The sequence below is a fragment of the Nicotiana attenuata genome, unplaced genomic scaffold, assembly GCF_001879085.1.
Source record: "Nicotiana attenuata strain UT unplaced genomic scaffold, NIATTr2, whole genome shotgun sequence".
In the NCBI taxonomy this organism is placed as follows: domain Eukaryota; kingdom Viridiplantae; phylum Streptophyta; class Magnoliopsida; order Solanales; family Solanaceae; genus Nicotiana; species Nicotiana attenuata.
In genome coordinates, this window is record NW_017674688.1 from 25692 (window position 1) to 51309 (window position 25618).

The 25618-nt window shown below is 39.2% G+C and overlaps 1 protein-coding gene across 2 annotated transcripts; it reads right to left on the minus strand.

Moving 5' to 3' along the window:
* Window positions 1-659: 659 nt before the first annotated feature.
* Window positions 660-8491, minus strand: LOC109219126 (AMSH-like ubiquitin thioesterase 1). Of its 2 annotated transcripts, none has more exons than XM_019383545.1 (14): window positions 8076-8491; window positions 6721-6785; window positions 5935-6010; window positions 5668-5859; window positions 4970-5064; window positions 4300-4405; window positions 3214-3260; window positions 2674-3004; window positions 2476-2565; window positions 2327-2389; window positions 2149-2223; window positions 1713-1775; window positions 1414-1466; window positions 660-1282 (listed from the first exon to the last, which is right to left on the minus strand). In XM_019383545.1, the coding sequence occupies exons 1-14, from the start codon at window positions 8193-8195 to the stop codon at window positions 1108-1110; spliced, it is 1551 nt and encodes a 516-aa protein (XP_019239090.1). In that variant the 5' UTR covers window positions 8196-8491; the 3' UTR covers window positions 660-1107. The 2 variants fall into 2 exon arrangements, with proteins under 2 accessions (XP_019239090.1, XP_019239089.1); XM_019383544.1 differs by having other exon boundaries at window positions 2674-3013; window positions 8076-8489.
* Between the last annotated feature and the right edge of the window lie 17127 nt (window positions 8492-25618).

Here is a 25618-nt window from a genome sequence, read left to right on the forward strand (position 1 = left end):
GCTACCTCTTGGCTTCCTAAGCCATAGAATCCTCGGCCTGTTGGCCACAACGCATGGCATTCACAAGCCTTACTAACAGGGGCCCAGAATCAGTTACTTGTTGCACTCAAAGAGATAAACAAAACAAAAGTATGTCAAATCAAGGAGCTACTTTTAGTCTCCAGTAGAGCTAATCAAGGCGAAAATTCATGTTATTCCAGACTCGAAAGAATTGAGAGATCAATCCACATTGGCTGATTCCACCCCAATGGTCATGCTTCGCTACGTTCTGCCTTTCTTTGCCCAACCCCAAAAATGGGCTGCCTCAACCACAATAAAACAACGGACCACTCAATTTACCCAACACAAACAAAACAAACTGAAACTCAACCCCAACTCTCTTCCAATAAAAATGGAAACACGATTTAAGAGAACAAACACAGAAAAAGCTGAGGGAAAAAGAAAAGATTCTACATAAAACAGACCAATACAGCTGACTCAAACAAATGCAGCAAATATGTCACTGCAGATTTCCTGAAGGACACTTCTTCATACATTAATCAGGGCCCCTAAACAAAGCAATAGGAAATATCATGGACGAGGTCATTCGAATTTGAGCACCATAAAGCTGTGGATGGAGTAATGCAAAATAGATAACTACAAAATAATCCTTCCTAAAATGTAAAGAAAAACAGCCGGTCGGTAAAAGTCTAGGACAAGAACCAGCAGAACTTTATTCACAAAGTACATAGGATAACTGATGCACAGTTACAACTAAGATGTCAATAGTGTTGACAATATTTTGCAAGTTTACACACATGATGCCTGAAAAAAGAATTTCTATTTACAAAGATTGTTTATATTATATGTATTCAATGATGCAGTTCTATTATATCTGCAAGAATGCCAGGCATGAACCTTTTTGAGAAAAATGCCAGGCACGAACCTTTTACAACCTTTACCTGCATACAAGCTGCAGCTTCAAGAGTTGCCCGGTAACAGCACTATCAAATTGAGTATTCACGGATTATGTATTGACATCTTGTAGACCAACCAATATTGCAAAGGCAAAACTAACAAGGATCTTGATGAAAGGTGTATCTGCAAATCATTAATCTATGATTGCAATCATCGAAGATCAATGACGTCGAACTTCAATTTAGAATCCATATAGACATCTGCACAATGCTTATAAATTGGGCTACCATCAGGAGGGGGGTCATGCGGATGAAAACCACGCCTCGGACATTGTCGTATAACTGTCATACCACCCGGATTCGTCAATCGGAATATTCCATGAGTTCTAGGATTAGAATACCATGGATTAGTTAGATGTACATTAACTCCCACTTCCATCCATGTACCAAAAGTAACCTAAAAAAGGTATTACACGAAGAACAAAATCTACTTCACCAGAGATTGAGGCTACTTTACCTTGAACTATCTCTTGGGGCCATTACAATTGCAATAGCTTCAGGCAACATGATCTGTTTAATCAGTAGTAAAGGAAATAAGTGAATCTAGGATCAGGCATAAAATATTAAAATCATATCATCAACAATAAAATGGTATGTAATAGGTTAAACATAAATCCAGGTGTAATAGGTCATGTAAACATTTGCATTAGTCTTTTCAATTTATGGTAAGAAAATAAGATACAACATTTTCCTCAGTCTTCATAGACAAACGAGAGATATCCCGGTTGGGGAAGTAAAGAATTCAAGTACAGAAACCTGATATGAGTACTGGGTATGAACATCAATGGATGACATGAAACATGATTGCGTTGGATGTGTCTGTAAAACAATGAAAAGTAAAGAGTCATTACTTGAATTTAATTGTATCATGGAGTATAAACTATTCAAGGTTCTTTTGAGATACAATACCATATGATGTTACTGGAACAGATTATGTAAAATAACTTGTAGAAGGTACACGACAACATTACAAAGTATGTCTCTGTTATGACTCAATAAACTACAATGAGTATGCTAGGTGTTCTAATAGTGTTACTTGATAGTTCTTCTACATATTTTCCTACAGAAGCATAGCAAGCTTCACCAGATCACAGAAACTGAAAGCTGACCTGGTACAATAGTTTATATTAAGATGACAGCACAATTCGGAAGTAATTTATCAAGAACTAGGATCCTCACAAAGTACACTTACATGAATCCACCCAAGAGGAAACAGTGATTGCTTATCTTGAACTTCAAATATTTCCTCCTCATTTGTAGTTTGACACTGCTCAGAAAGAATTCGATCAGAATACTTCCCAGGAAATCCCTCCAAAGAACAGTGCAAGAGCCTTTTTTCTTAATGAATAATATAAAGGACTCTCACTCACCGAATCTGATGTGGATTCCTGCTTGGGAATGATGAGAGCTGTGACATAAAATCTTCGGTTTTTCTGAATCAAGCAATAGTGTGGATGATGATAGAGCTACAAAGAGATTGGAACTGAAAACACAATGATAAGAATTTAAAGGGACATACAAGTGATCCAGCAAGAACACCACAGGTTTCCAGATTTTTGTTAGTATTGGACTTGGCTAGCTTCATGAATGCATCCATCAGAGATGTTGACTACAAAATGAAAATAGGTAAAAGTATTCAACAATGTAAGACAAAAGAAAAGGTGATAAGGAACTGGACAACCAAAAAGTTGAATAGTACAATGCATAAAACTCTCACAATGTGCAATTGCAATGGGTCTTCAGAGCAGATTAGGCCATCAGGTGATGATTTAACCAATCCACATTCCACCTCATCTACTGGAGATGATGCAGGTGGCATCAAATCTTGTACCTCTGCAAGAACAGGTGGAGGAGACGGTTGTCTAATGATTTCTGATTGTAGAGGGCTTTCTTCTGTATCAAAGGAAATCAATGAAGCAGGTTCTTCAAGACGCAGCACTGGCTTGTCACTATCTACCGGTAACGTAGATTCCAGACATGGTTTTCCACATTCTGAACTGACGTCATCCTTTTTATCCAAGGATTCATTTTCTTGAGGCTGCAGGAGCCTGTTTTCCCTTCAAGGATTAAGAAAGTATACTCAAAACTCAAATGCAAGCACACTGGCAGAATAAATTTATACCAAAAACAAATTTATCTGTTAGTAGCTCAGGACTGTATTAAAGCCCTAAAAATGTCATTACAAATATGTTTTGCAACAGCAAAAAAGTTTGCACATAAAACATGTTGAAAATAAATCTACAATTAAGAACCTCACCTGGGGATTAGAACAGGAGTGAAGTCAACATCACTTGGATAAGACACCTGCATTTAAGAACAGAGGTTGTATTTCTACAGTTAGACTTATAGTCCTTACAATTCCTGGGAAACGTTTGTTTGTCAGGACTCACGACTCCCAATCTATGCCTATCACATCCCCAAAGGGCTTCACTTATGTCTAATTACCTATGATCATAGACGGTAGAACAGAGAACAAAAATAGAGGAAGAGAGTGTGAGGAAAGCATAGTAGCCTCTGGCAAATTGTTTAGCACATAGAGCACATGGCTCAGTGCACAACCCTTCCCACCCAGATTTAACGAAGGAAAAGGACTGCCATGATAACCCCCCCTGTAACCTGCTCTGCTTCGGTAGTTCCGCGAGAATGCAGAGCTACCACCTCTATTGTCATATTAGCTCTTTTTTGCGGTAACCCCTCTAATGGTGCATCCTTTGAGGTTAGGATCACTGAGAGGGTTAAAGGATCGATACTGTTAATTCCAAGAGCAGAAAATTCACAAATTTGAGTCATCAACCCGGTAAATTGCTCCAATCTACTATTCACTCAATCCATGTATATCTTCATTGGGTCAGCCTTCCAGTATAGGGTGCCCATATTTCCTGATAATTTAAATAAATTATAATAGGGGAATAGAACTCTTCACCCCTACCAGAAAGGAGAGATTGAAGGTGGGTAGGGCACAAGGAAGATGAAGAAAGGCTGGAAATGTGAGGAGATGCAAAAGTGTTGAGTTATCTGGGGCAGAAGGAAGGAATTGATGAAGGTGGCGGTGGTGGCTGGTTTTTCTCTAAATTTTCTTCTCTGACGAAACATTACATGTCTCTCAAGCGTTGCCAAACTTGTGCCAGAATTTGGTCGCATAGACGCATGAGAATGAATAAATCATAAAAGAAATACGTGACTAGGACAATTGCATCAGAATTTCATGATCTCACTTATGACGATTAAAATTGTATTTTACTATGTGAAAAATATAAAAAACATCCTTCATGCTCCCCTGTCACTAGCTTGAGGACTACAATTGTATTTTACTATGCTAAAAACACAAAAACATCCTTCATACCCCTCTGTCACTAGCTGGAGGTTGCCACTGTCCTCGAAGTCCATTTGGACCCAGGATGGAATGTCTGGTCAGAGTTTCATCCTTTGGACGCGGTATACTAAGTGACCTAGAAAAGTAAACAGAAAAATAAGTAAATAAAGAAGAGTAACATTGAACAAATAGGTGACATCCAGCAAACATAAGCTCATTTTCACCTTGACAAATGTATTCTACCTCGTCCATTATTGTTTTTAATCAACACATCATGCCAGCCTAGGAAGAAATTTTACTTGCAACTGCTGTACTATATGTTTTCAGTGTGTAGATTTGTGTTTGTTGCTTTATATGGACAGGCTAAAGCTAATGCAATTACTTCTGGAATGTCTTTATCTAGCATGGCAATGCAAAATGTATCTTTATCATTCAATACCCAGGGCCTTATTAAAATAAAAGAAAATCATGATTTGTAGTTTCCAAGGAATAACAGCTGTAAAGACATCTATCTCACACTAAAGTCTGCGGATGGTTCATTTATAAGCATTGTAAAATGAAGAGATTCCACGTGCAATATTCAAGTTTAGTGAGAGCCGCACACAAGGGCCAGAATTAAGCAACCACTCCATGCAATTGAAGTGCCTTGTTCAGGCACATTGCATCTAACTACAGAGTAGTCCTTATTGGAGAAACTTACAAATGGCGCATCTGCTCATTTACTGGCTTCACAAGCAAAAACTGTTGGGTTCTTGGGACTTGAGACACAAAATCTCGAACAACTGGTGCTGCTACCTGTGAGATGCAGAGACAACATCCATCAGAACAGACCATTAACACAAGCTGTACAATCAAACACCTCGTCTCTATGGATCATGGTATCTATGGTTATGAAGCATATTCAAAACAAAGCAATGGAATTACTGTAGAATTGACACTACAAGGTCCAACTCAGACCCATGAATCTAGTGTTTCACTGTTTTGTTCATCACCATTTACATTATCTTAAATAAAATATTCTAGGCAATTTAACACACCACAAATTTTCAAGTTTAGGAAGACAAAACAACCTTTGGCTATGATGCACCAAACTTTTCCCAAAACTTAAAAGTTTTGTTTCTAGCAAGACCCTTAGTGGAATTTTCTTGAAACAGACACCTTAGTGGAATTGCGTATCACTTTGGTAAGCTTAAAACAAACAGTTTCTTAACAATTCCAATGCACCTCTTGATTTCTGGAGCACTCCACACTGGAAATCGATACACTTTCAAGAAAATATGAAAGACAAATAGAACCCTCAAAACCAAATATGCACACATCACGACCAAATCCAAGGCAGCCAAACAAGAAAGCTTGAACAAAATGACACCTAATAAATAGCATGTACGTGATGCATACCTCAGTTGTTCCATAAGCCTTAGGGTTTTGCTTATTGGCTGGATAAAACTCTCTTGAGAATCCTAAAAGATTATTTTGATGATGATTTTTCCCCTTATTCACTTGATATGTGCTTTTTCTATTTAGCTCCTCGAGTTTCTGTTGAACTATTGGCTTCAGTTGCTCAAGCTCAGCCACGGCATTTAGTAATCTCTTGAGATCAGACACAAAAAGTCAGATTAAGTGAACGGTTACACATGAACACTGAGGACGGAATCGAAAGTCTACCTTTTTTAGATAAATTTTGTTGCTCTGCAGTGATGCTCGATAATCTCGATGGCATGGTATTGTCTCAGAGACCAAACTTAAACAGAAGAAAACAGCAATTTAAATACAAACTTCAGGGGTTCAGAAAGTATTTAGGACATCCAAATCATCAGAATCACTTTGTAGTTCAATCTAGAGGCTCTAGTTTAAATAGAAAATAACCTTAAAACTTAGGGTTAATTACAAGGCCCTAACTTGATGTTACTATATCAGACGTAACCCATCTTTAATTTGAATTGGAAGACCTCCCACATTTCAAAGTTTTGAGTAGCCAAAATCTTTTTCTCCACATAAATTAACTTACTAGCTCACTGGATAAGAATGTGAATTCAAAACGAATAAAAAAAATCAAATATTACTAACAAACTTTTAAAACTCATTTTTAACAAATCTGGTTAATCAAAGCAAGTTTTGGAAAACTCAATTTAGATAAAGTATTTTTGTACGCTTCTCTGTACCTTAAGTTAGCAAGTGGTTAGGAAAAAAACACTTTGAGGCATCCGCAACTAACAAATTTGTTTCTTAGGAAATAATACTATTATCCAATAGGGCAGCTTGGTCAACTCTGTAGTAAAAAGAAAAAGGGTTTGGCTACTCAAAGCTTGAAATAAGAAAGAGCTTCTAACATTTCAAAACGACAAAACCACATCAGAAAATTAAGTTTAACGAATAATAAAGCTCAGTGCAAGCTTCTGACATTAACCTGAAACAAAATATAGCTTTGGGTCATTCGACTTCCCTTCTCACCTTGAGAATCTAAGAAGCATGACATATAAATCTATGACGTCTCCCTCTGCGCGGAAAATGTCAGCCTACAATATGGAAAATATATCATTTCCTGCAATATCAGTCTAGAGAATAAAGAGGAATTTGAATTCAAACAGAAAGTTACTACATAAACAATTACCTAATAGCAAAGCACTTTAGTATAGAAAGATATTTGATGGACGACAAGAGTCATAAAATGACTTACAAGTTACTAATCATTGGCATATCAAAACATAAGTACAACAGACAAAAGTGCACCGCCAAACAAGTACCATGCTATAGTTGAGAAATATGAAGAATGCAAAGAAGAGGCTCTAGAGTAATAACAAGGGATAGCAAACAATATTTCTATAACAGTATGGCAGGTCGATCAAATCGAAGGGATCACTTTTTGGCTAGCAGAGATGAACTAGCAAGGGTTTTTCAGATCAAGAAAGCACAAGCAGCATATAGATGTGATAGTTATTGGAAAAAATATAAGCAATTAACTTAAGGAGACATGACGACTTCAATAATATGGTAATGTCACTGTATACCAATATCCCAGCTTAAAACTAGCTACTGCATCTGTTTAGCACTCAAGCAACACTATGACATCCATGACTGCCAATTCTTCTGTACTATGCAGTCAATTCAGAAATAGAATCTATACCAAACAAGAGTATAAATAGAGTAAGAGAGTATATGCTATTTGACTTGGAATAGGGTCAGAACTAACCTTGATGCAAAGCCAGCATCGGAGCTATGTACCTGACCTAAGAAATGAGCATGCATTTCCCTAACTACATCAGAGTGGAAGAGTTTCATTCGCTCTATTAGTCTATTTCAAGTTTTCAACAAAAACATGAACCACCCAACCACCTAAAATTAACATTCCATTTTTTAGTTCAATTATTTATTTCAGCTAGAAAACATTATAAGAAGGATAGAAGTAAATGGTGAACTCTTGGTAGTGGTAATCCTAGAGATTAAAAAAAAAATGTTTCTGAAGTATGGCATTCTGCTCACTACTAATTTCCAATTAAGGATATGATAAATAATTTCAAGAAATTCAAAATAATGATAATTATAACAACGACAACAATAATAAAAATCTATCAATAGTTCTGAAATGAAAACCCTACATCGGCCAATAATTTTCAGTATGTCTAAAAACCAAATATACGTTGAGTGGAGATGTCAGTAATTCAAGTTTCAAGCTTAAGAGCTGTGCATTCACTGATAAAACCTTGATCCTTGGATAGGCGATCTAAATTCACTAACTTAGTTCAGAATTCAAAAAAAAATGCAAATAAGGATACAAATTCATAAGTAGGTAATAGAAAAAGGAAGACCTGTTTGAGGACATTATCAGCGATCCGATAGTAGATTCTCAGAGAGATTCGATTATCTACATCGAGTTTCTTCGTACGAGCCGCGATGTTGATTTGACCAGAAGACGACCGCGTCATCATATTGAAGAACTCGTAGAATACCTTTTCTTTATTTCTGTTTTCTTAGCATTCAATTGAGGCCGATCGTAATCTTTGATCGGACATAGACAATTGAGTCTCCAATGGCTGCTCGTGCTTGGAAGAGAAAAGCAGAGATTGGGGAAGGGATGGGCGAGTAGAACAAGAAGGTCATTCAACAATCAAACGGGGGCAAATGTGGAATGATGCCTACTTATTAGGGCTCGTTTGGCTGCACTAACATTGTTCTTTGGGGAACACTAATTGGGATTTGGCTCCTCTCAATTTCTTTCTTTTTTTCCCCCTTTGGAACCAGACTAGATTCACATGAGATAAAACATTGTCTAACAAAATAAGTTCATACTTGGGGCTTGAATTCAAAAGTTTTGATTAAGAATGGAGGAGTAATTAAAACTTTATCGTAACTCTTTATTGGTGGTCCTCTCAATTTTACATTCTCTTCGTTTCCTTTTTGTCACGATCCAGTTTTACACCTTAGAATGTTATGATGGCACATAATCTCTAAGACTAAGTAAGCGTAACACATGCTGGTTTATAACAGAATTAAACTATTTAACCATTAAATGACATACATAGCCGCAAGCGGCCAATAGTTATACATTTTTCAAAACCGGTACGGAGTCATAAGCACTACTAAAACACACTAGAATTTCTAAACACAATATTGTTTTGAATTATAATTTACAGTAGCTTAATGAAGTAAGATGGTGACTCCGAGGCCTGCGAACGTCAAGCAGGTATACCTTGAAGTCTCCCGCCACGCAGACGCAACTCTCAACAACACAATTAGAATACCTGGATTTGCACAAAAATATGCAGAAGCGTAGCATGAGTACACCACAGCGGTACCCAGTAAATATCAAGCTTAACCTTGGTAGAGTAGCAACGAGGCCAAGTCAAGACACATACTAGACATAGAAACATGTTCAAGATATACATAAGCTAACAATGAAAAGAACATCAATGTAAAACCAACGACGAAAATATTATTGATTTACAACTAATAATGAAGTAATAGAAACATAAATGGCAACACATAGTAAACGAATAAAGAAACAAAATAATCAAAACACCTATGAGATGTAAATCAACTCAAATAATCAAATCGCTCCCAACGCGTGTACTTACAACAAGAATTACCCCGAGGCACCACACCTCATAAACCACAGGGCATGGACTATAATTTCCAAATCTTACACATATGGCACCCTGTGCCCACAATAACAATCACATTCTCACGACAAAGCCCGTGTGCTACCATGTACTTTGCAACCGTGATAAATGTTAATTTAGATGAACAAAAGATATATTTAAATACCATAAAATATAATAACAATCTTGAATAAAGTAAGGTATCAAATGAAATAATGAGTTTATTTTAGAAATTAAGTAAAATAAAATAATATACAATTTGTATGAAACAGAGTATAAGATGGGTTTAGTTAGAAATCAATAAAATTGAGTAGAAGTGTCATTTTTAAATCACAGAAAACATAAGTTAAATTAACGAATTAAATATAGAATTTGTTAAGAAAAAATATGATAATAAATTTATGTAGGATAAATATCTAACAGGGTGATTAGTATAATTTGAGAACCCAATTATAGTGAAAGTGCGATAACCATTTAGAATAATAAGGCACCGAGTGAGATAACGAGTTCTATCTTAAGAGGCACATAGAATAAAGCATGTTAATAATTCTTTTGTTTAAACCATTATGTTACCAACAACTCAACATAATATGATATAGTGACTCCACGCAATTAAATTCACATTGACAATCAATTCACCAAGTTATAACGGAGGCACGGATTGGCATGTTAAGCAACACAACAAATAACATAGAATGCATGACTCACACAAGAAACTATAATCGTTCCAACACCAAGATAACAACGAATAACCAAACACAATCAAAACGCGGATGAATAATTGAAGGAAAAATAATGACCGTTCAAACCAATAAGTTGTTCCAACATGGAATGTACAATAAAGACCATAACTGAGGTACCGCCTCGTATTCACATTTCACAATTTCAATCACAATATTTCCTTATATCACCGTGTAGCCTTACATTTAGTTTTGAAAATCATTATTCCCGAAATAGCTACACGCGTTTTAGCCCACCTTATCTCACCGCGTGGCTTCAAGCAGTTCCCTTACTAGCATACGAGTATTAAGCTAACCTTATCTCACCGCATGCTTATCAATCCCTAGCTTTATACCACCGCATGTGTATCAATATCACAACACAATCACAACTCACACCACAAGTACCCATATGCCAAAACTTGCCGCAAAGTCAACAATAGCAATATTTTCACAACAAATAGCCCATGGCTCAATCTTAATGTATACAAGAATTTCATCAACAACGAAATAAATGAGAATGATCAACAAGAAAAGGTATGTGAACAATTAACAATTTTGCCTTAATGTGAACGGCTATTACAACTTCAACATTAATAACTCAACAAGATGATATTCCACGAAATAATAACTTCAATTAAAAGTAATTCAACAATTAAGAGGTAACAGGATAATAAAGAAGGTAATAACTTCAACGAAAGCATATAAGAACAAAATAGCAAGAGGTAGAACAAGTGCTAACAACGTCAAATAGAGCATGTAAGAGTATATTAACAATGAGACATATACCATGTTATGACAATTTAATTAAAGGCATGGAAAGAGTCTAAGTGATCTGAACCGGTCAAATACCACATATAGCCCGTGTACCCACTCGTCACCTTGCATACACGGCTTTCACATAACACAAATAGCACGATCAACCCAAGGGGTAGTTTTCCCGCGCAAAGTTATGCAAGATACTTACCTCCAACAAGCCCAATCGATACACTAGAAACGCTATCCCGTTCAACTCATCCTCTAAACGGCTCAAAACTAGAAAAGCAACTCAAAATCATCAAACAATTCCATAGGAAGCAAACTCAATCGATAAAGGTTGAATCTTTACACATTTACCCAAAGTCAACCAAAAAGTCAATTTCGAGCTCGCACCCCAGAACTTGACAAAACTCATAAAATTCAACAACCACGAGTCCAACCATACTAATTTCACTCAATTCCGACTTCAAATCGGTGTTCAAACTAAAAAAAATCACTTTAGAAAAGTTTAGATAAAAAAACCCCAATTTCTCTTTTGGAAATCATCAATCAAATGCTAAAAATAAAGATGGAATCACGGAATATAATCAAAACCGAGTAGAAAATACTTACCCCATGGAAGAAACTTGAAGAACAACCTTGAATTTTTCCAATCCCAAACTTTCAAGATGAGAAAAACTCCAGCAACATTAATAGCTAAAAACGTGCAGTTGTTCTGCCTTGTTTCTTATGCCAAACGATTCCGAAACTCACTTTTGATACATGTTGGAAAACTAATTCAAATTTGTAGTAGGAAACCTTAGTTATTTAGGTTTGATTTATTTAATTCATTTCTAAATAGGATTTGCAGTCAGAATTAATATAGGAATAAGCTATCATGTTCCTAGTTGACATAGGTTTCGTACTATTATAAATATGGGTATTACTAGCTTATTTTATGTGTGGAGTGTCACACCTCCTTTTTTACTATACCCCCGGAAGAGTATAGTATAAGGGAGGTTTTCCAATTAAAGGACAACCGAAACGGGATTTATTTATTAAAACTCAGAGTCACCACTCGGGATATTTATGGTGTCCCAAGTCACCGGTTTGAAATCCCGAATCGAGGAAAAGAATGACTCTGTTTAACAGTCCGCGAACCAGAAATCCGGGTAAGGAATTCTGTTAACCCGGGAGAAGGTGTTAGGCATTCCCGAGTTCCGTGGTTCTAGCACGGTCGCTCAACTGTTATAATTGGCCTATTATCTGATTTTAAACAATTTTAAACCTATGTGCATTTTTACTTTTGACCGCTTTTATTTAATTATTTTTAAGAAAGATTGCAACGTTATTTAAAATATGTTTCGAGCCACGTCACATAAATGCACCCGTAGCCCATAACACATTTTATCTAACGTTGAGATTTGGATTTGGGTCACATAAATGTGCACTCGAGTTTAGGAAGGTAGATTATTAAATAACACGCCTAAAAGCAACTACGCATTGTTGACTTTGCGAGGGCCATGGAAATTTGCTAGATGGCACGTCTCGAATTCTAAATATTTTAAAAGAAATAATTAAGTGAGGGCCGCGCATTTGTGATTTTGTTTGGCGCGGCGCACCTCAATTCTATTTTTAAAGGACGTCCTAACTAAGCTCGGAGAGTCATGAGCTATTGTTTTATCTAGTATGGCATACCTCAATTATTTGAAATGGTCTAACTTAAATAAAGAAAAAGCCCAAAGAACTCACAGACATTTTATGTTGAAACTCAAAACTTATAATGAAATAGGTAACAATGGTCCATTTCCTCTTAAGGCTAAGCTCCCATGACGTATTGCAACTACAGGAACCACAGCCTTAAAATAGTTTGGGCCAACTCAATAGCAGGCCCAATTTGAACACACTGGGGCGGAAAGATGGTGGATTCAAGACCTAAGCTTAACGTCTGACCCCAATTCCAGGCCGGCTAATTTGTGTTTAGGCCCAATAAGCTTGAATCAAGCAACACAAGGCACAAACTGGACTTTCCTGGGTTCCATATCGAATCCATATAACAGCATAAATTATCAGGTTTGGGGAGATGATAACAAAGGGGCTTTAAGCATTACCATCTTTGAAATTGCAAGCCTATCGAATTAACTGAACAATCTATTAGGCATCAATAAGCTGACTGAAATTAATTGAAACCTTCACTGAACCATTTTCATTTAAGAACAAATTCGGATGCTAAGTGATGAAACCATGAAATTTAAAACTAGTGACAATCACGAAGGCTAAGTAATTATGCTCATCCCTTAACTTTCATGTTTGAACATGCTAAATAGCCTTCCAGCTTTACCATTTTCTAATTTAAACCACTCATTGAAGCAGGACTTCTTTATGAGGAAGAAGAATGTCAAGCAAGCATGAATAACATGATTTTTTAGAATAAGTATCATGCCACCCAGAATGTGGAACACTTTCAACATCAACCAAACTCTAAAATCAAAATGGGAGAGCAACTTTCATTTTATACATATTACTACTAAGTTTAAATAAATCTCATGAATCAACCATACTTTAGCAAGTAGTTCAGAACTAACTGTTAAGATTAACCTGAATAGGTAAATCAGAACATGCCAAAGACCGAGTAATTACAAAAACAAAAGAAATTAAAGGACATCTAATGACAAAATCTAGCAAAACTACAACAGGATTGAATAATTACAGAAACTCCATATTACTTCTACTATTGACTATAAACTATTCATCAAAGCTAGTTTAGACAGAGAGCACAGTAACTAAAGAAAACAAGTCGGAGAAGACAGAAAAATAGCAAGTTTCCATGCTTCAATTCTCATTTTTTAACCCATTCCTCAAGTTTCACTTCACAATCAACAAGGTTACAGAGTTGTGTACCAGAGAAAGCAAAAAATAAGAAGAAAGGGCAGGAATCAGCAGAGGCAAAGCAGTATCAGCAGCAAAGATCAGTTCAAACAGCAATGTAACAGTGATTTTCCAAAATTAAACTTGAACCAACTCTAAAATCAACTAGGACTCAACTCATTTCAAACCAACATGACTCAAGAATAGTCTCAGAAGTTGAGAACTTTGAAAATCACCCTAGAAATCAATGGAACAGTGTTTCTGCAGAGTTTAGTTGCTTGGTATTTTTTTTTTCTGATTTTTCAGCTCTTAAATATCTGACCCCCCCTTGCAAGGCAAGAATGCCATGCCTTTATAGGCAAGCAATTAGGGCAGCCCTGCTGATTTTAGTTTACCTCTTAGGTCCTTTTTTAATTTCTTGTTTTAGCTTAGGACTCCCTAAAATTCTGACTTGTTACTCAAGTTATATTGCCAAAACCTGAAATTCAAAAAGAAACCCCCTACTAGAAGCTTCCTAGGCAGTTACACTAAGATTCCCTAAGGCTATTCCCTAATTTACCCTTAAGACCCCTGAAAATTACCTAACACTTAAATGGGCTATGGGTAAAATTGACCTTGGGGTTGAATCCTTTAAGCAACCAGCCCAAAATTGGGCTTAAGGGTATACCCCTCGAACCCAAAACAATCAAATGAACCCAAACTTTGAATTAAAACAATGAAATCAACAAAAGCAGAAGCAATTTTACAATTATTAACAAATTCTTAATTACTTAAAGAAAGGAAAATTACTTAAAAACTACTGTGTATGTAATTAACACTACGAAATTTAGAAAAATAAAAGTTTCAAAGGCAGAGGAAGGAATAATTAATACTGGAAAATCAAAAACAAAAAAAGAAAAGACAGAAAATAAACTAATCAAAGAAAAAAATAAAAAAGAAATACCTATAGGGCTTCAAACACATGGAGACATGAACCTGAATCTTCAATTTACTCGGATTTTTGGTGGACTATGATATTAATCGTGTGTTCTTTGAAAAGAACACACGAATAACATCACAATACGCCTAAATCTTTAACCAAACATGGAGCCCGGAATTTTGAAATTAGGGTTCAATCCTTTAGATCTAAAATTCGAAGGATTTGGGAGTGATTTGAGGGAAGTGGAGTTGGTATTTGGAATGAGAGGAGGCTGGGGAATTTAGGGTGTAAATTTGAGGCTTGGTCAGAGGTGGCGCCGCCACCAGGGAAAATTGTGGCGGCGCTAGGGTTCTGAAGATTCGAGGGGATCAGTGAGATTCAAGAGGAACTGATGGTGTCATGGGCATGAGGGAGGTGAAGTGGTGAATTGGTACAATTTTGACGGCGATTGGAGACTCGCCGCCACCGTGGGCGATTTCCGGCGGTGGCAGACGGCGGAGACGATGGAGGGGGCTGTGGCGGCTAGGGTTTTGGGAAAGGGGTTCGTGAAAGAGGAGACGAGGGGGTAGGGGGGTCGGGGTTCGGACAATTTTATACCAAGTGACACCCATTTCCCAACCGTTGGATCAAGAGACCTCGACGGCTGGGATGGGTCTTCAATGAAACGGCGTCGTTTGGACATCAAGAGGGACTGATTGGGTTGGACCCGGTTTTTGGGCAGATTTNGGGGGGGTAGGGGGTGTCGTTTGGACATTTTAAATGTTAAATGACCCAAGCTTCAGGACCGTCCGATCAAGAAACCTCGACAGTTCGGATCTAACGCCAATGAAACGGCGTCGTTTCAATGGTTGGGGAGGTGACCGGACTGGGGTGTGAATTTGGGCTGGGTTTGGGTGTTTTTGGGGGGGATCCGTTTAGGCTGGTGAATTGATTCAAAAGCTGGCCCAATTTTATTCTCATTTCCCATTAATCCTTTTTTTAGTTTCCTTTCTTTTCTCTTTTCTTCTTTTTTTTTCTGAAAATTAAAACTAAAAATCATGAATTAAATTAAAAACAAAACTAACTCATTAAAAATACTAACTAATCCTAAATAATTAACACCATTAATAACTTAAAGAAAAACTACCCGAAAATCAAAAATTAAAATTAACGGATGCAAAATGACTATTTTTGTGATTTTCCTTTTCTGTAAAATAACTAATTTACTACTTAATTCAAGAATTGTAAAATTAAATTCTACATGCAAATGCAGCATATTTTTTGTATTTTTTCATTAAGTAAACAAAATAAAATGCGCAGACAAATGCAAAAATGCCACAAAAATTCACAAAATTGCACACCCTGGAAAAATGATTTTGTTTTGAATTTATGGGAGTAATTCTTATAGGGCAAAAATCACGTGCTCACAGCTGCCCCTCTTTGCTCGGAAACACGCAGAGTTTTCGGGCAAAGATAAAGTGAGCGGATACGAGCGATTTTTGCCCATTTAAATACTCCGTGGGAAGCATTTTTGAAAGATTTGACCGCACCCTGCTTCCGAGGTTGCCTGCATATCCTTGGCTAAAAAGGAATCAGGTTAGTGTAGTTCGGGAAGGTCTGGTAGCTGGGACTACCATGAAGTTGTGGTTTCACTATTGTTGTTGCTGCTACTACTGCTTACTGAACCCCCTTATTACAACATGACAAAATAAAAGAAGCTATACTAAACTATGATCTATGAATTACAAAACCTATCTATATCTTCAAACTTGATCCTGCAGCTCTGTTGCCATGCTGACTTGTATTCTCCTAGTGAAATTCCTCTGTTGTCGACTTGAATTGTAATCTGAAATGGTTTCCCTTTCTTCAGGTGGATGCTGACTGCCAAAACTTGAACTACATTCTGAGATGCTTTCCTTTTCTCCAGGTGGACGCCTGACTACTGAACTTGAATTGTATTCCCTCCTCTCCAGGCGGGTCCCTGACGGCTGACTTGAAATGTGTTCCCTGCTCTCCAGGCGGGCTCCTGACTGCTGACTTGAATGTATTCCCTTGTTCTCCAGGCGGGCTCCTGACTTCAACAAAACAGACAAAACAAAGAAAATTTTCTGCCCCAGTTTGGCGGCTGGGCGCATATGTGATGTACATTACATCATGTTACCGAATATTAGCAAGAATTTGAAAGCTAAAAAAAAGAATTGTACTCCCTTGTTCTCCAGGCGGGCTCCTGATTGCTAAACTTGAATGTATTCCCTTATTCTCCAGGCGGGCTCCTGACTGCTGACTTGAAATGTATTCCCTTGTTCTCCAGGCGGGCTCCTGATTGCTGACTTGAAATGTATTCCCTTGTTCTCCAGGCGGGCTCCTGCCTGCTGACTTGATATGTATTCCCTTGTTCTCCAGGCGGGCTCCTGACTGCTGACTTGAAATGTATTCCCTTATTCTCCAGGCGAGCTCCTCACTTGTGACGACCCAATGGGGTCATCACTTATTTATTACCCATTCTGTACTTTCGAGGCCTTAAAAACCTCCTCACGGGTTGCCTCGATCTACGTGCGCAGTTCGGGCGCGTAGCCGGAAGGCTTAGATATGAATTCTGTGAGAAAAATGCTAGATTTTGATATTAAATTGAATAAATTTGACTTCGGTCAACATTTTTGGTAAACGGACCCGGACCCGTGATTTGATGGTCCCGGAGGGTCCGTAGGAAAATATGGGACTTGAGCGTATGCTCGGAATCGAATTCCGAGGTCCCAAGTCCGAGAAATAAATTGTGTGAAATTGTTTTCTGGAAATAATTAAGAAAATTGGAAATGAAATTTGATTAAAAGACTGTGGTATCGGGCCCGTATTGTGGTTACGGCGCCCGGTACAAGTCTTATATATGATTTAAGCACTTTCTGTAAAGTTTGGTTGAGAACGGACGTCGTTTGACGTGTTTCGGACCCGTAATGGGAATTTTATGTCTTATGAAAAATTTGAGAAGGAATCATGAGCTTTGAGGCTTGATTCGATGTATATGATATTATTTTGGTGATTTGATCGCACGGATGAGTTCGTAGGGTGTATTTGAGGTTGTGCGTGTGTTTGGTTTGGGGCCCCGAGGGCTCGGGCGAGTTTCGAGTAGGTTCCGGGAGGTCTTAGACTTAAAAACACCAGATATTGCAGGTTAGGAAAAATTGCAGATCCAGCGCGCCCGCGGTCGCCCTAGCGCGGTCTGCGGTGTACACGGCCCTTGCGCGGTCCGCGTGGCAAACTTCAGAGAGCCAGCAGTCTTCAGTTTCACCAGCGCGGCCGCGACCCTTTTTGCACGGTCCGCGCTGGGGCTTCAGAGGGTATAAAAATACGGGATTTTCAGTTATTTTCTCACTTTTCAAAAACCCAAAACATAAGAGGCGATTTCCCAAGCAATTCTTTTTCTTCAAAACGATTGGTAAGTGATTTATAACTTATTTTCTTCACTCCTTAACACCTTTTAACATCATTTCAACGTCAAATCGAAGATTTTAATGGGGAAATTTGGGTATATTGGGTAGGACCTAGGGTTTTGCTAAAATTGGGGGTTGGACCTCAATTTGAGGTCCAATTTCAAAACTAATCACATATTTAGATTCGTGGGGGAATGGGTAACCGGATTTTAGTTCGAACTTCGGGTTTTGAATACGTTGGCCCGAGGGGCGTTTTGGTCATTTTATTTAAATTTGCGTCTTAGCTTCAAATTGAATAGTAGAATCAGTTCTTGAGATGTTATTTACGAGATGTAATTGAAATGAATAGATTTGGGCCATTTGGAGTCGGATACTCGTGGCAAAGGCGTGGTTTCTAGTTGATATTGAGCCGGTTCGAGATAAGTGGCTTGTCTAACCTTGTGTGGGGGACCTTTCCCCTTAGGATATGATATTGGTAATTGAATGCCTAGTGCGTGAGGTGACGAGCGCGTACTTGAGCCAATTGTTGAAATCCCCGATTTTACTTTAAATATTTAGACTGAGTTTCTTCTTACCTGCTATATTCTACTTGCAATTATAACCTGTGTTAGTTTAGAAAAACATGCTTAGCTGACCTAAATTGCCTATTTGCTTAAGTTGACTTGATTGTACTACGTGAAGCATGTTAGGCTAGAACTACTTGTTGCCTTATATTTTCTTGTACTCTAGTTCTGAACATCTTCTTGTTGTGGCTGCGTATTTACATTGGGACTACGGATGTGGGATTCCGGTAGCTCCCCCCCTTGTTTGTTTACTTTGGGACTGCGGGTTCGATTCCCGATAGATCCCCCCTGCATATTTACCTTGGGACTGCGTGTTCGATTCCCGATAGATCCCCCTGCATATTTACTTTGGGACTGCGGGTTAGATTCCCGATAGATCCCCCCTGCACATTGATAGTTGGACTACGTGACGATATCCCGGGAGATCCTTCGAATATATACATATGATGTACTACGGGACGGTATCCTGGGAGATCCACTGGACAGTTGAGAAAAGGACTACAGGACGGTATCCTGAGAGATCCTCATTGTTACCATTGGTATTGAGCTGTACATATTTCGTGTTTACTCCGTTCCTTGTGTAATTGTTATTGCCTTGTTTAACCTGTCTTATCTCACTTCTGTACTCATTATTACTGTCAGTTTTTCATACTGTTAATTTATTATTATATTTTATCTCAGTAGGGCCCTGACCTTCCTCGTCACTACCCAACCGAGGTTAGGCTTGGCACTTACTGAGCACCGCTGTGGTGTACTCATGCCCCTTCTGCGCATGTTTTTCATGTGCAGATCCAGGTACCTCCACTCAGGCGTACTATCCTCGAGGCGGAGAGATCTAGTGGAGACTTCGGGTATATCTGCTGCGTCCGCAGACCAGGAGTCTCTATTCTGTTCCAGCTTTAGTAGTATTCTATCCTTTCTTCAGTTGTTTAGATATTCTGGAGTTAGACCAGCATATTACATTTCTATTAGCCTGTGGTTCCCGTGAGTTTTCGGGTTTTGGGATGAAATTGTAGACTTCCACGTTTTACTTTTGGGTTGTATATGCCAAGTGGCACTTATATACCGTTCCTTTTAGTTTTGCTAAATTTAATTTAATGTTTCCGCAATTTATGTTAACTTCCGCATCGTTAGGCTTACCTAGTTGTAGGAACTAGGTGCCATCACGACATGTTCATGGAGGGTGAACTGGGGTCGTGACATCACTGTGACTTGAAATGTATTCCCTTGTTCTCCAGGCGGGCTCCTAACTGCTGACTTGAAATGTATTCCCTTGTTCTCCAGGTGGGCTCCTGACTTCAACAAAAATAGACAAAACAAAGAAAATTTTCTGCCCCAGTTTGGCGGCTGGGCGCATATGTGATTGTACACTACATCATGTTACCGAATATTAGCAAGAATTTGAAAGCTAAAACTTGAATTGTACTCCCTTATTCTCCAGGCGGGCTCCTGACTGCTGAATTTGAAATGTATTCCCTTGTTCTCCAGGCGAGCTCCTGTCTGCTGACTGGAAATGTGTTCCCTTGTTCTCCAGGCGGGCTCCTGACTACTGACTTTAATGTATTCCCTTGTTCTCCAGGTGGGCTCCTGATTGCTGACTTGAAATGTGTTCCCTTGTTCTCCAGGCGGGCTCCTGACTTCAACAAAATAAACAAAACAAAGAAAATTTTCTGCCCCAGTTTCAATCAAAGAAAGATCTTGTCAGTTTAAAATGGTGGTTAGTTGATGGAATTCTTGCTGAAGATGTCTCCGCCGCGGTGTTTTGCTTTGACCTGCTTCCCCGAACTGGCCCTGAACCGCTTGACTTTCTGACTGACTTTCAAACCTCATGACCCTTGATGACCCGAGTGTTCCATACCCAAACCGTTGTTTTACCTCTCTGACCCCTTTTCTCTGAACCTTTGCATCTCCCATGAAATTACCAAGTCATTCCACCGATGAAACTTCCGGTGACTCCTTATATCCTACTTTACGTCATGCCATCTTTGGTATGTTCTGGTCATACTGTGCTTTGCAATTTTGGAAGTTGGTAGTGAGCTTTGAAATCCTTTCTTATTTGCTTTGAACAAGACTAACATTGAAACATCTTAGAGAAACAGACTCCAAAAGAAATGAAATGCAATGACCTTGAGAGTTAAGGATAAAGAAAATCCAAAACAGGACGACTTGCTAAAAGGAAAAAGGAAAAGAGACTTATCTGAGTAGAACAACTGGTACCATTGATCATGACATGCATTTCGGACTAATCGGCCCAATCCGTCCAACCAATCAACTTTCAGTTGCCATACTTTGTTGCCCCAGAATTCCATAACCTGATTTCTTCACACAAACCCTAACCTTGTTCATCATGCGGTGTCCTGAACGGTTTTCACCCACAGACCTCTCTCATTTGTTCATCTCTCAACTCACTTTCGCCTTAAGGTGCCAGTGAGGGTTTTCACCAATAAGACTCTCTCGTTTTTCATTATTTTCCTGCTTGGACCAGAGTGTTTCCCTTGAAAAGAATCACCTCTACTTGCTTGACTTGGCATCTCTCGAAGACTGCTCAGAAGGTCTTTCTTTGGACCGTAACGTGGGCTTTTGGATAGGGTTAGAAAGAAAGGGTATCAAGGCTCAAAACAATTCAACATAGGTTCAAAAATTACAACTTTCGGAATCAGATTTCTTACAACAACCACAACTTCTGCCCCAGTTCTTGCTTGGGGACTTTTGGATTTTTATTTTGATGGGAACGAACCGTGAGGCTGCCTAAGTATCCTTAAAAGGAATCAGGTCGAGCGTAGTTCATGTCATAGAAATTACTTTGTTGTTGTGATTTTTCCTTTCTTTTTCTTCCATTTTCTCTTCTTTTCTTTTCTTTCTTCCTTTTCTCTTTTTGTTGTTTCTTCTTTCCTTTTCTTTTCTTTTTCTTCTCTTTGTTTTTTTTTCTTTGTTTTTTTTTCTTCTTTTTCTTTTCTCCTTCTTTTTCCTTCTTTCTCTTTTCATTCTTTTCTTTTCTCTTTCCTTTTACTTATCTTTCACGCTTGTGTTTCTGATCTTTGTTACTGATTCCGAAAGAGGGGTATGAAAGAAAATGAATAAGGCTCAAAGGGGGTAACAAAGGATAAAGTGTTTGGATAACAGAACAAAATGCCTTCGTCATTCCAATCTTCAAAACATGCCAAGTACAAACAAATACAATTAAAACAAAGAAGATCATACATAATATCTCTTGACCGCATCGGAATTGATGGCCATTTCAACACACTTGCCTTCTATGTCTGTCAAATACAAAGCACCATTGGACAACACTCTCGTCAAGATGAACGGCCCCTGCCAATTTGGGACGAACTTGCCTTTGGCCTCAGCCTGATGTGGAAGAATACGTCTCAACACTTGCTGACCCACTTCGAACTTTCGTGGACGCACCTTCTTATTATATGCTCTTGCCATTCTCTGTTGATACAACTGACCATGACACACTGCTGCCAATCTTTTCTCATCGATCAACCTCAATTGCTCAGGCGGGTTCTGACCCACTCATCATCATAAATTCGGCTTCAGCGACAATCCGGAGGGATGAGATTTCAACTTTTCAGGATTAGTTTGGCTTTTAAAACTGGGCCGAAGATTCCTCATGCATGTCATGTCATTGAGACCAGCGTGAAAAGAACTGTACAAGAAAGAAAAGAAAAACAAAAATAAAACTGGCAGGAATGAAGAAGAAGGGAAATTGCATTTCATTGAAATCAAAAGATAACGAGGTTTATACATCCAAACGGACGGAACATAGAATCTAAATTACAACCCTGGAATACTCCTGATAAACTGAAAGAAAATCAAAGCAAACTACCAAAACTCCTTCCGGGTAAGGACAGGAGTAGCTTCCCAATTGTTAATCTTTGCACTTGGCCCAACAAATTGCACATCCGCCTTGCTAGAACCTTCTCCAACCTCCACCATGTTCACATTGTCGAACAACTTCTCGAACCTTTCAATCAACTCTTTATCAAGATCAACCACAGAAATAGGAATTGTTGTTACTGGCGCTTCCCAGTGCCTGGCTTGACAATGACGGGATCTGTGTGGGCACCCTCCACAACTACAACGGGCTCGTGGCTGCATCTGGCACTACCACTTTTGCTTTTTCTTGTTTCACTGCAACCTTGCTCGAAGACTCCTTCTGAACCAACACAACTGGTTTACTATCTGTCTCTTTCAACTTGATCAACGACTTCCCACAAGTTGACTTCTCACTTGGCCTGACTTCACTGGACCTGATCATCATCACAGTCTGTGAGGGCTTTTTAGGCTCTCCTCCTTTTTGCACTATCTCAATCATATTGGTCTCATGATGGGCCGGGAGCGGATTCTGGTTGATGTTGGGCATTTTCGGGGCTTGAACCTCGATTCGGCGGGTATCAATGAGCTCTTGAATAGCTGTTTTCAATTTCCAGCATTTCTCTGTGTCATGCCCCAGGGCCCCTGAACAATATTCACAACTCACCGAGTGGTCGAGATTTCTCGGAGGGGGGTTTGGCAGCTTAGGCTCAATCGGATTCAACATACCCAACTGTCTCAACCTGTGGAATAGACTAGTATATGATTCTCCCAGTGGAGTGAAAGTCTTCTGCTTCTGCGACCTCTCATTCTTGAAGGTTTGATTTGGTCGGAAACCTGTTCCAAGGGAATTTCTATAGGCTCTTGGGGGTGGATAGGTATTTTGGGGAGTTGGGTAAGTATTCTGTGGGGTTGGCGCACGCCATGGTGCGTGGGCTAGGGGTTGAGTGTATGTCTGAGCATGATGGATAGAGAAGTGGAGATCTGGAGTGGGTAGTAGTGTTGTGGTGGGCTATATAGAGTGTGAGGGTAAGTTTGGGGGTGGGGTCGAGGCTGGTTATAGTAAGGTGATGGGCCCCTGGACCAAGCTCTTGACTCAATTACTGCAACGTCCTCTTTCTTTTTCTTTCCCAATACTCCTCCAGTGCCATTTTGAATGGCCTGGGTGGTCGCCTTGATTGCTGAATAACTCATGATTTTGTTAGATTTGAGTCCTTCCTATACCATGCTTCCCATTTTCACCACTTCATTAAAGGATTTCCCTACTGCTGACACCAAGTGATCGAAATAAGTGGGCTCTAAGGCCTGCAAGAAGTAATCAACCATTTCACTCTCTTTCATCGGAGGGTCGACCCTCACTGCTTGCTCTCTCCAACGAAAGTCGTATTCTTTGAAGCTCTCCCCTGGCTTCTTCTCAATCTTGGTCAATGACAAGCGGTCTGGAACAATTTCAAGATTGTACTGAAAATGGCATGCGAAGGCTTGGACCAGATCGTCCCATGTGTACCACCGACCATGATCTTGCCGGGTGTACCATTCCAAAGCTGAGCCACTTAAACTTTGACTGAAGTACGCCATCAGTAGTTCATCTCTCCCGCCTGCTCCTCTCATCTTGCAACAAAAACCTCTCAGGTGTGCCACTGGATCACCATGCCCGTCGTATAAATCAAATTTAGGCATCTTAAATCCTGCTGGTAGTTGAACATCTGGGAACAGACACAGGTCTTTATACGTCACGCTCACTTGACCACCTAGCCCCTGCATATTCCTGAAAGATTGCTCCAAGCTTTTGACTTTCCTAATCATCTCCTCCTGCTCGGGATTCTTAGGAGGCTTCTCCGTTTATGCCGAGAGATCAAAATGAGGAGTGTAAGAACATGGTTCTGGCGCTTTAAAGGTAGGTTCTGGGGGATAATAGTGGTTGTCGTGAGTCTGGAACAGAGGCTCACTGGAAGACCGGTGTAATGCAGCAGGTGGAGGTGCCTCAAAAACATGAGTGATTGATGGAGGAGGGTATGGGACTTGTTAGGGTGGTGGAGGTGGTGGTGTTTGGGGGGTAGTTCCATAGCATTGTTGGTGGGTGGGAAAGGCCGGGGATGAATTCACAGTGGGAGGGTCCTGAGGTTGAGCCAATGGTGGGATATAAGCAGGGTTGGCGGGATAAGCCGGTGGTGGATGCCCCTTTGCCCAGGCCTGGTACATTTCAGCCATTTGCTGCTTCAGCTTATACATCTCTTCTTTCATCGCATTAGCATCCAGTTCTTCCACCTCTTTTGACGGGTCGACAATACTCGCCTCTAGTTCTTGGTTGGCCATGTTCAGCTTGTCTTTTGATCGGGTGTTGTAGGAATGAGGTGCCAGAATGCCAATCAACTAACCACCTGCCTGAACTCAATACATCAACAACAACTTTGTTAGCGGTTAGGGCTTTAACAGATTGGTAACCGCACATTTTAGGGAATGAATGAACCTAAGCAGTTAACCGTTTCTATTATGCATATGATCGGTTGCTTGCGTCATCCCGGCTTTCCTTATTTCCATTGGCAACTTCTGTTTCTTTTCTTTCCTTCTTTTCTTTCCTCATTCTTTTCAGTCTTGCCTTTGCTTTCGCTCTGTTTTTGTTCTATCATTCCTCCCTCTTGTTTTGCCATTGTTTCCTTCACTCAGCTTCTTATTTTCGCTCTTTTTCCTTTTCATTTTCTCTCTTGTTTTTCCTCTCTTCTGCTTTTGTTTTTCCTCTCTTATTTCCCTCTCTTTTCTTTTCATTTTCTTTTCTTCTTTTTCCTTTTATCTTCAATTGGTTACGGTCGAATCCTATGGAGATTGCCTACGTATCATGACCCTGTATGAATCAGACCAAGCGTAGTTCTTGGGGACATAAATGAAAAATAAATAACAAAAATATTTTGGGATTTTTAATTTTTCATAAAAGCAGATACTTTGATTACAATGACTCAAAAACTCAAGACTCAAAAGAAACTAACAGACTCTGAAACTACAGACTCGAAGAACTAACAAACTCGAACTTAACTGACAGACTTCAAAAGCAAAGAAGTATAGACTCAACAATCACGAATACATTAATGCCTCAAGAACTCCTAGTGCCCGCGGGGCATCATTCAGCCTCGCCTCGGGCCTATATGAAAGATCCCCTTGGAGCCTCTCTAAATCACTCATGATTTGCCGGACAAATGTCATCAATGCCGCAAAGAAAGTGGTA

Coding starts and splice junctions, on each gene's coding strand:
- LOC109219126 (XM_019383544.1), bottom strand. CDS start 8,195: ATGATGACGCGGTCGTCTTCTGGTCAAATCAACATCGCGGCTCGTACG. Junction 6,011..6,720: donor ATGCTTCTTAGATTCTCAAG/GTGAGAAGGGAA, acceptor CTTCTGTTTAAG/TTTGGTCTCTGAGACAATAC. Junction 2,390..2,475: donor GTGTTCTTGCTGGATCACTT/GTATGTCCCTTT, acceptor TGCTTGATTCAG/AAAAACCGAAGATTTTATGT.